Here is an 11446-nt window from a genome sequence, read left to right on the forward strand (position 1 = left end):
TGACAGACTCACTTTCCCTCTTGGTAACTGCTTTCACTGCACTCGGCCTTAGGCTTCCTAGCAGTGAAACCGCGGTGCCTCTCCTGTCCCAGTTCTTCCTAGACATGCTTCAGGGTCCTTTCTTTAAAAATGTGTTTATTCTGGGCTCGGCGCGATAGTGTAGTGGTTAAAGTCCTCGCCTTGCACGCGCCGGGATCCCATAGGGGCGCCCGTTCTAATCCCAGCAGCCCCGCTTCCCATCCAGCTCCCTGGCTGTGGCCTGGGAAAGCAGTCGAGGACGACCCAAAACTTTGGGACTCTGCACCCACGTGGGAGACCCGGAAGAGGTTCTAGGCTCCTGGCTTCTGATCAGCTCAGCTCCAGTCACTGCAGCCACTTGGGAAGTGAATCACTGGACAGAAGATCTTCCTCTCTGTCTCTCCTCCGCGAGAAGTGTGCAGCTCCATCTGGGTTTCCCATGTGGGTGTCAGGGACTCGGGCCATCTTTGCTGCTTTCCCAGGCTCATTAGCAGGGAGCTGAATAAGAAATGGGTGGCCTCTCGTGTGGGATGCTGTCATTACAGATGGCGGCTGGACCCACTGTGCCACAGCCCTGGCCCATGCTTTTGCTTCTTGACCCCATGTGCGTCAGATATCCAACAGAAGTTCTGCTCACGTCTGCAGCTGCTTCGGGTACAACAGTTGAGGCACTCACTAAGCAGGAGGTTTGTTCTACTTAAACTTTTCAGAATGTGTAGGCTGCCCCGGTTGGGATGCCCGTGCGAGTAGGTATTACTGTTGCGGTGGCTCTCAGTCTTCTCCAGTGAGGACACGAAGAAGCCAACCATTTCCCTCGCATGCGGGTGCACAGCCACCACGGGCGTTCCCTTCTGCACCATCTTGCCCCTCCTTAAACTGAGTTCTCTGTTTGTAAACTGCTGGCTTCTCTGGGACGTTATCTCCATAACCTTTTCATAGAGCAGCAACAATCTCACCCTCTTCCATCTCAACTTCCCCACCGGCTTGATGCTCGTTCTTGTCTTGATTTTGGCAGAACCCTTATCCTCAAGCTCCATCATGTTCAGACACGTTATAACAAGTTGGCAGGGAAATATACAGCAGGGAGAGGGGTGGGGAATGTTCAAACAATGATGACTTACATGAGACTGCCAAGGAGGGTGGGTAAGTCTGCTCCAGGTGCCGAGGCTGGGCCAGACACCACGTGCACGTGGGCAGCAAGGAAGCCAAGGAGCCAGTGAAGCCAGTCGGCTGCGAGAAGCGGCGTTGAGGTCAGTGTTCTCGGCTAAGGTCTAAGCGTTGGGTCCTTTATGGTCTTCCAGGCTGTCCCCAGGTTTTCAGCTGCCACTCTGTATGAGCCCAAAGACAGAAGGGGGCTTTTAAACAAGAAGGGCCAAGACTCCTCTGGTGATGTGTTCACAGTAAATGCGCTGAGGTAAGGATTATCGGGTGGAAATGAGTTACAAACCCATCGCGATGAGCCAAGGAAGGAAGGCTTCGTGGCTTTACATTACCAGGACAACAGGAGAGGACTAACATGCCCTTAGCACAGCAACTCTGAAAGCAGAGCTGTCAGACAGCTTGCTGAGACTGGCCGACACAGACCTAACGGGATGGGTCCATCTCTGGATGTGGTCCCTCCTGGATGTACTTGGAGACACAGTAAACAAAGATATTCAAGGCCGTCACCAGTATGCCAGGGTGCCCTGCCTCCCAGTAACATCATCTGCTTAAGCAAAAGTAGGCTGTAAGGCCACAATAAAAAGCAGAGAATAGTAAACGCATGACCCGGGAACATGGGTTTATGTGCTACACCTAACTGCATGAGCTGGATACACACAGTCGGCCGTGTAGACTGCTTGTGAACACCTGTGTCCCTACACGCTGACTCATACTCTGTCCTACACATTGCCATGGCCATAGTGTCTGCAGGCAAAAGGAACTTCTCAGCTGTATTACGGCCTGACAGCACCACTGTCACACACGCGATCTGTCCTTGGCTGAACCACATTGCAGGAAGCTATGACAGAATCGGTGGGAAGTGGCCAGATACTGAACACAATTTCATTGTTGTTTATCTGTTTCAGAGACAGAGAAGAAGGAAGGGAGGGAGGGAGGGAGGAAAGGAAGAGAGAAAAAGAAGGAAGGAAAGAAAGAAAGAAAGAAAGAAAGAAAGAAAGAAAGAAAGAAAGAAAGAAAGAAAGAAAGAAAGAAAGAAAGAAAGAAAGAAAGAAAGAAAGAAGAAAGAAAGAGAGAGAGAAAGAAAGAGAAGAATGGGAGGAAGTGAGCAAGGAAGAGCTCCGTTCTGCTGATTTAGTCCCCAAACGGCAACGACTTGGAAACCAAAGCCAAGAGCCAGGAACGTGGTACTCGCTCCAGGTCTTCCCTGCGGTGTCAGGAAACACCGAGCCCTTGAGTCATCACGGCTGCTTCGCAGGGTCTGCACTGGTGGGCAGCTAGGCTGAGGAGCAGAGCAAGGACTGAACCCAGGCCCTCGCATGTGGGATGTTGGTATCTCAACCAGACCTCTAGGCCAATTACCCAGCCCCGAAAATGCTTTGACAGTAATGCCAAAATAATTCTGACACTCAGTGGGAAAGAGGGTAGCCATGGATTGTAAGGTCTGGAGTCTGAAGAGGTCAATTAATACAAGTCATTTTGTAGAAGAATCAGTGAATGAAAAGAGATAGGAGAGGAATCAAAATGGTATGTTGCCAGATAAACAACTTTCAGAAAAACAAGTTAATGTTCTTGGTGGGTGCCTACCTACCGGCTGAAATGGGCATCCTGTTCATGGTGCCTTAGTCTTTGCTGGCTGACCCGCTTTGTCCCCAACTGGCAAGTTTAACAAACACAGGGCTTCCAGGGGTGTGTGTGGAGTTTGAGAGAAAGCCATGTCACAGGGGGACACACACTCAGTCGAAGCTGGTGTTTCTTATGCTAAGGAGAAAGCTTAACACGCTTTGTGTGATGGGAAAAATCCAAACCAAAGGAGAAAGGCTGGTGATGGCGGAGAAAGACGGGAGGCAGGGCGAGGGCCTTGGTGCGTAGGCAGGAGGGGTGCACATGGAGAACAGCCAAACCCCACCAGTGGCTCAGCATCCCCACCCCACCCTCCGAGGACCACACCGTGTGGGCAGAAGTTCCAAACAATGCTGGGAGTCTTGGAAGGAAGACAGCAACATCCGAGCGTGGCTGTTAGGACACTGCGCCCTACCCACAGCCCAGACATGCTCTAGCAGGTCTGGAGAGCCCACAAGCCCTCTGCTGCCCCACTTTCCCAGGGCCCCCCTGCCTGCCCACCCAGTTCTCAGCTTAGGGGAGGAGGGGGGCCTTGAACCTGTGCAGCAGAAACACAAAGACAGGTAGACCCTGCCCATCCCATGAAGCCCCCCCCCTCAGGCCTGGGCAAGGCTCCAGAGGGAGGGGATGGATGGCCTGGGAACAGGACCACCCTGGGTCAGAGCTGGCCAGAAGAGCAGCAGTGGCTTACAGCCTGCCACCCTCAGATGGCAGGTGTAGGCCCCAGGGGAGTGGGGGTGGCTAAGGCACCTGCCAAGACCTGGCGCAACGCAGCCCTGAGGCAGAGGAATGGCCTAGTTGGCCTCCCACACAGTCCCCTACCTGAGGAGCAGACAATCAGGGCAGGGCCTCAGGGCTCTCAGAGCCTCCATCCTAGGAATGGGGAACACTTCTAATCCCCCCAAAAGCAAAGGCCAGTTGTGTGGGGGCACTGTCCAATGTAAAGAAGTGGCACTGGGCAGGGCCAAAAATGTGCAGTGAACTCGCCGGTACCTGGAGCAGGACCCACCAGTCCACACTGGCACCAGGGCACACACAGCCACACCTGCATACAACCTCCCAACCATACACATTCACAGCCACACCTATCAAAACAGACACACTTACCCCACCCACACTGCCACCCTCCCCCCCCACACACACACACACAAATGACCCCATCTTACACATCCTGACCATTCTCACACATGGCCTGCGTGCACCTGTGGACCCGTGTGCACCTGTGGACCCGGCATCAGCTATACTCTCAGCCTAAAGACGTAGAGGGTGCTCACTTCCTGCTCTCCTGGGGTGGGGGAAGGCAGAGTCATCAGAGAATGCTGAGGGAGGGGGGAGGGACTTGCCGAGGGAGTGACCTATCAGGCCTCTGTAAGAAGGTGAGACCTGAATAAAGGGAAACCAGCTGGGGGATGAACCTCCAGAGAGAAGGAACAGCAGATGCAAAGGCTGGAGTGGCTGCAGCCTGGGTGTGCCTGCAGAGTAAGGACCAGGAGGATGTGTGAGTGCAGGTGCGACAGGACTGGCTCACCGGGGCAGGCAGGCCACCCTCGGGAGAGTAGGTATTAGTCCAAGGCTAATGATAAGTCCCAACAAGGTTTAATAGGGGAGCAGCAGGATCTCATTTATATTAAACATCACCTCAACCAGATGAAACCATGGGAGAAGTTTTTATTTCAGTTCTCACAGGGTTGAAGGCCTTTCTAATTACTACTAAACCCAAAGACCATAAAAGGGAAGAGGAATGCATTTAGACTGCATAAAAATACTCCATTCTTCATGGCAAATACTCCATTTACAAAGTCCAAATGCAAATGTCACACAGGGAGAAAACCCTCTTGCAGACAGGGGGCTTGTTTCCTCCATATGTAAAGATCACCTAAGAAATCAACAATAATGAGACAGCCAACAGAAAGTGGCAAAGACAAAAAGACGGTTCACAGAAAAACAGACAGAAGTGTCTCGTTACTACACAAAAAGTGGCTTGATCTCATTGTAGGAGAAATGCAATACGGGAATACAATGAGCTACTGCTGGCAAAGATCATAAAGTTTTATATTGGAAGGGTTTGGGGGAAACACGCAGTTTCTTGGCTCTTGGCAGTGCCAACAACCTAGGGAAGGGGGTTGGCCATTTTCACCGAGACTCTAAATGACTATACAACTTCAACTCAAAACTCCCTTATCCAGGGACTCAGGCCCAATTTGTAAGATGTATGAATGACAAAGTAACAGAAAAAGAGGGAGAAACAGAGACTTTGTATCTGCTGGCTCATTTCCCAAATGGCCACAAAGGGCAGGGCAGGGTAAGCCTGGCACGCCATCCAGGTCTCCCACACGTGTGACAGAGTCCCAAGCACTGCTGCTGCTCTCCCACGCACATGGGCAGGAGGCTGGTCCAGAAGCAAAAACACAGCAGCCGCAACTTGAACTGGTGCTGCACTGGGGGGTGCCGGCAGCACTGGCAGCAGCTTAAGTCACTGCACCACAACGCTGGCCCCGAGATACAGTTGTCAAAAGTGTTAAACCAGATGAGTCAGAGGTATTCATCATAACAGAGCTTGTAATAAGAATGAAGGAAGGGAGGGAAGAAGAAAGAAAAAGAGGAGCGAAAGATTGGACATATTTTTAATCTTGATCAACATAGGATTGATTAAATATGACAGTACATGTATTATTCAGCTGTGTTAAAAAGAGCAAGATGGGGCCCAGTGGGACAGCTCCGTGACTAAATCCTCATCTTAAAAGCTCCTGGGATGCCAGCTCATGTCCCAGCTGCACCACTTCCCATCCAGCTCCCTGCTTGTGGCCTGGGAAAGCAGTCGAGGATGGCCCAAAGCCTTGGGACCCTGCACCCACGTGGAAGATCCAGAAGAGCTCCTGGCTCCTGGCTTCGGACCGGCTCAGCTCTGGCCACTGCAGTCTTCTGGGGGAATGAACCAGCAGATGGAAGATTTTTCTGTCTCTCCTTCTCTCCGTACATCTGATCTGCCTTTCCAATATAAAAAATTAATAATAAATAGGTTTTAAAAAGAGCAAGATACTCCTATTATCCTCCGATGGAGGCGATTGCAGTGTTCTGATAGGTGAAGCCACGTGCAGAAGCCTGGGCCTAGCAGCTTCCATAGGTTAAACATCCGAAGGGGCAGCCCCGGAGTTGAATAGGCACAGGTGGTTCCCACAGAAAACTGATGGCCCTGCCGGGCAGCCTGGCAGCACAGGCTAGGACTTGAGAAATGGGGAACTCAGCAGTGACACGGCGGGGTGTGAACCCCGAGAACTAGAGGAGCCCCGGTGGGAGGGAACAGCCCTGGCCTGAAGTCACAGAAGTGGGGTTCTGGAAAACACAGCAGCCAGGAAGGTTGTGTGTTAGGGGGTGGGGTGTTGTTCAAAGCAGCCAAGAGAAGCCAGGCATAGGATGCCGTGCTAGGTGCTTCTGAAGGGTGGGGGGAAAGACTGAACTTTCAACACTGAGGGGAGGGGTGTGCTCGCGTGCAGATGTGCTGTCCTAACAGCTGTGCAAATCTCTGCCGCTCTGAAGCAAGTGAACAGCAGGTGGCACAGCCCGGCCATTGGCACTCACACCTGGAGAGTAGGGGGCGTCCCCAAACTGCCCAGTCCCCACCAAGATGACCCAGGCCACGACTCCTGTGAACCAGAGGGGGCCTCTCTCTGCTCTGTGGCTTTGTCCTGTTCAGAGACTCAGCACCGCACAGGCCTGGCTTGAGCAGGTTCTGCTTCTTACTATCTGTGTGAGCCTGGACAAATCCCCTGCACAGACAGTCCCCAGGGTGCTGGTCACAGTAGCTCATCTGGCTCCCCGCCCCCGGGGGGAGGGGGTGGAGCAGGCTGGCTCCAAGATGTCCCCGAGGTGGAGATGCGTGTCCAGGCTCAGCTCGCTGGCTGCAGGAGGTCACGCGGTGACACCGGTGCGGTGCCCCGGGCAGAGGCCCAGCACCAGCACCGTGGCCTTATCTCGGTCGGGGAGACCCAGACCTGGCAGTGACTCAGACCCAAGGGAGGCCCGGAGCTCCAGGGGATTCCCCCAGGCTGGGGCGCTACGGGCTGTCATTACGCCCTCTGATAGAAAAGGGTCCTTGTTCCTGGAGGGAGGCCTATCTTGCCGGTACCCTCCCTAGGGGGCTGCAGGGCATCCTTACCCCCCCCCTCCCCCCCCCCCCCCCGCCGCCCATCCCCTCCCACCCGCACCTGCGCTGCAGCGGCCTCTGGAGCAGCTCCTCCCCAGGCCCCGTCTTCGCCGTGCCCTCTCCAAAGCGCAAAGAAGTCTGTTGGGACAGGAGGGAGAAAACTTGCGCCGTCCAGGGTAAGTTCCAGGATCCCCCGGAAGCGCCGCGGTACACAGGGTCCAGCCCCCAGCAGGGCGCGGCCGTGGCCAGACAGGGTGCGGGTTCAGTGACGCCTACTGTGGGCGAGGCGCACCCGCTCTGCCCTCTCCAAGTTGGGGAGCTACGTGGTCTGCAGAGCGCTTCACGCCCCGAGTTTCATGGGAGCGTTTGCCAACAGTCCAGCCCATGGCCACGGATGCCCTTAGATCACGCAGGCGGAAACCCGGGCCCAGACGAGCTGCGTGTGGCTGCAGCTGCAGAAGTGGCCCCGGGACGGCGCGGTGGGACTAGAACCCAGAACCCCCGCGGCGGGGGCGCGTCCCGGCTCCTCCCCCGACCCTCCCTCCTGCCCGCGGTCCCCAGGTGCTGACTCCGGCGGTGGCGGCGCCTGGACGAGACTGCCCCGTCGGCTCCCGCCGCGCTCGCCCGTGCTGCGGGCCTCGGGGACGCGGCGTCCCGGCCCCGCGGTGGCCGCGCCGCTGCCGGTAAGTGCGGGGCGGACGCGGGAGCCCGGGGTCACTGTGTACTTGCCGGCGACGGCGTGGATCGGGCTGGGTCTAGGGTAGGGGCGATCCCGGCTCCCCGCACTCACTGTTCCTCTGTTGCACCCGGATTCCGGGTGGAGTGGGGGGTTCTAGGCTGGCTCCCAGATTCTGCATCCTGCTATCGGACCGTGTACCCGCACTCCCGCCCCCGCTCCGGACCCGAGCCCATGCGCTCCCAAACTGCCTGAAACGGACTGAAACTCAGGAAGGAGTTGGGGGTAGGAGTTGGAGTTCTAACTTTGCAGCGGCGGCAGGGGGCAAGGCTTTGGGAGTCCTAGGTAAACGCTGGGTGCATCGGATCCAGGAGCGGTGGTGCGGCTCTGGGGGGCGGCAAGGCGGATCGGAACCGGCCTGCCAGCCCTGGCCGGGGAGGGAAATTCTTGGTGGGTGAATCGCTCCCTTGGGTGTGTCGGCTGTTTGGGCAGACCACACGGGGAGGCTGGGAAGCCAAGGGGTTGAGCGATTTAGGGAGGCCGCTCGCCAGAGCTCTCTGCTCCCCAGCCCACACCCGGGGTTCCAACCTCCACTCTGGTTTTCCTGGAACCGTTCCCTAGGTAGGGCTGGGGAGGGAGGAGACTTGTGACACTTTAAAAAAAAAAAAAAAAAGATTGATTTGTTTTTATTGGTAAGGCAGAATTGTGGAGTTAGAGAGACTCCATTCACTGGTTGAACCCGTAAATGGCCGCTACAGCAGATGGGCCGGCCCAAAGCAGGAGCTTTTTCTGAGTCTCTCTTTTGGGTGCAGGGTCCCAAGGACTTGGGCCATGCTCCACTGCTTTCCCAGGCTATAAGCAGGGAGCTGGAAGGGAACTAGAGCAGCCTGGATCAGAATTGGCGCCCACAAGGGATGACGGGACCACAGGCAGAGTTTTAACATGCAACTCCATGACACCAATCCCAGAACTGTGACTTTGGAAACTACTCAGCAAGTCTTTCCCTGTAGAGATAAGGAACAGGATGGACAACTCCGGGAATTTTTGGAAGCCACCCTAAGTGGCAGAGCTGAGATTCGGAGGCAAGCACAAGGCAGAGTTCAGTTTGTATCATTTTCTCCAGCCATCCCCTCCTGTCCCAGCCTGGGATCTACAAAGGAGAGGCCTGGGGGGAACTGAGAAAAAATCCCAGTCTTCTGCCTGTCCTTCCCTCCCCCCAGCAGTCCTGTGCAAGCTGCACCCTGGGGCACCTGCCCACCCCACCCTACTCCCTTCAAGCTACCACTCCCAGAATTCAGCCTCCATTCTTGAAACCCCTGCCACGTGCCCAAGCCCCAGGGCACTCAACGGTGAAGCAGGGAGGGACAGGTGAGATTACAGCAGTCACCAGCGCTGGGAGGGAGACAGGTGCAAGGGGAGCTGGGAGGCCAGAGGAGGCCACATGGGAACTTCAGCCATGGATCTCTGTAGGGAACACTTGCTCAGCAGGAAGGATGGTCGCCAAGGGTCTGGGGGTCTGGGGGTGGGGGGAGTTGGGCAGAGAAGAGTGAAGCAGCAGAGAGAGGAGAGAAGCCCGTGACATGGTGACGATGTAGGTCCTAGGGTCGTAGGGGAAGGTGGGGAGGTGCTGGTGGCAGTGGGCTCTGGCAGCAAGCGTCATGCAGCTCGAAGGCCCACGGAGGCTCTCATGCATGCCTACACCCAATGCAACAAGGTCCTGTCCAGGCAGGACACCCAGCACACCCACTGAGTCACCCCAGTTCAGGGCAGGATCACCGAGCAAGCCATGTGTTCCTCACCAGCATGGCCGGGGACTGGGTAGAAGTGGGGAGCAGGGGTGTGACTCGGGCTGCCCCCATGTGCACCCACAGAGGTATACAGTCTGCAGAAAGCCCCAGCAGCTGTTGTCCCCACTCCCAGCAGCCAGCTCATAACCCCCCTTCCATTCCAGCACCACTTCTGTGAACTGGTCGCCTCCACCTTCACCACTGGGCTCTGAGACCCAGGACAGCACATTTGTCCTGTGTAGCCTCAGTCTCCCCTTTGTAGGAACTTCACTGGATGGGAGTGAGGCGTCTGCCAGGCCACAGTGCCTAGAACCGTGGGCCCTTTCAGCTCCTGCAGCAGGGCAGGGGAGGGAGTTCCCTGACCCATTTTAGGGAGCCCCAACCACATCTTCCGGGATGAGCTATCATCATGTCCCTGGACAGTGGGCTCCTTCATCTGCACTCAGAGGACACAGCGTGGCATGATGGATGCCCTGAGCAAAACAAGGGGGTCAGTGGTGGGGAGGGGGGCTCCACCTCCTGGGACCAGGCACAGGATGCTGGGACACCCTGCGTAGCCCGGTGCAGATGCTCAACAAACAGTAGCTGGCATGATCAGTGAGTGATCCCTCCCGCCCTGCAACTTCGCACAGGCTCCCTAACCTCACTGTGCTCATTTCCTGTGGGCAGCATGGACGGACAGCAGCTGGACCCCTCAGGGTCGGGGGGATGGCTGAACAAGCTCAGTTACATCAGGGCTCACACGGGTGGGCAGTGGGGCAGTGGCTAAGGTGCTGCCTGGCGTGTTCTGCTCAGTTCCAGCTCCGTGCTAATGCACGCCATGCCAGTGGTCATGATGGCTCCCTGCCCCAGGCCAGGCTCCGGGTATCAGCCTGGCAGCCGTTACCCGACATTTTGGGGAATGAACCACTAGATCTCTCTCTCCTCCTCTGTCTCTCTGCCATTTAAATGAATAAATCCATGTAGAGTTGTAAAAGGACTGAGGACAGTGCCTGGCATGCTGCTTCTCCCCGTTCTCCCCAGGTGGGCACGGCCCCCGGAACTCCCCTCCGTGAGGCGCCATGGATTGGAAGACACTGCAAGCCCTGCTGAGCGGCGTCAACAAGTACTCGACGGCCTTCGGGCGCATCTGGCTGTCGGTGGTGTTCGTCTTCCGCGTGCTGGTGTACGTGGTGGCGGCCGAACGCGTGTGGGGCGACGAGCAGAAGGACTTCGACTGTAACACCAAGCAGCCGGGCTGCACCAACGTCTGCTACGACGAGTTCTTCCCCATCTCCAACATCCGCCTCTGGGCGCTGCAGCTCATCTTCGTCACGTGCCCCTCGCTGCTTGTGATCCTGCACGTGGCCTACCGCGAGGAGCGCGAGCGGCGGCATCGGCAGAAGCACGGCGACCAGTGCGCCAAGCTGTACAACGACACGGGCAAGAAGCACGGCGGCCTGTGGTGGACCTACCTGCTCAGCCTCGTCTTCAAGCTCATCATCGAGTTCCTCTTCCTGTACGTGCTGCACACGCTGTGGCACGGCTTCGGCATGCCGCGCCTGGTGCAGTGCGCCAACGTGGCCCCCTGCCCCAACGTGGTGGACTGCTACATCGCCCGGCCCACCGAGAAGAAGGTCTTCACCTACTTCATGGTGGGCGCCTCGGCCGTGTGCATCGTGCTCACCATCTGTGAGATCTGCTACCTCATCTTCCACAGGATCGTCAAGGGCCTGCGGAGGAGCCGGCCCCCCAAGGCCAACGGCGCCCCGCCTTCCACCAGGCGGGCCTCCACCTGCCGCTGCCACCACAAGCTGCTGGAAGCGGGGGATCTGGAGCCCGATGCCGGCGATGCTAAGCTCCAGGCTTCGGCACCCAAGCTGAGTCCCATCTGACCTTCTCACCCACTCCCACCCTCGGCCCTCCCCGGGGCTGGGGGAAGTGGATCCCAGAGGGACGTGGCCAGGGGAGGGGTGGTAGTGGTGCTGCAGGGTGGTGCTCCTGTGGGTGCTGGCTTTCTTCAAATGTGCCGTGCTCTTCAGCACACCTGCAACAGGCATA

At 56.8% G+C, this 11446-nt stretch overlaps 1 protein-coding gene across 1 annotated transcript; it reads left to right on the top strand.

Moving 5' to 3' along the window:
- The first annotated feature begins 10467 nt into the window (after window positions 1–10467).
- GJB3 (gap junction protein beta 3) lies at window positions 10468–11446 on the top strand. Its single transcript, XM_040974406.1, has one exon. The coding sequence runs from the start codon at window positions 10468–10470 to the stop codon at window positions 11278–11280; it is 813 nt and encodes a 270-aa protein (XP_040830340.1). The 3' UTR covers window positions 11281–11446.

The sequence above is a fragment of the Ochotona curzoniae genome, unplaced genomic scaffold (genome assembly GCF_017591425.1).
Source record: "Ochotona curzoniae isolate NIBS_2020 unplaced genomic scaffold, NIBS_Ocur_1.0 contig_2404, whole genome shotgun sequence".
Classification (NCBI taxonomy): Eukaryota; Metazoa; Chordata; class Mammalia; order Lagomorpha; family Ochotonidae; genus Ochotona; species Ochotona curzoniae.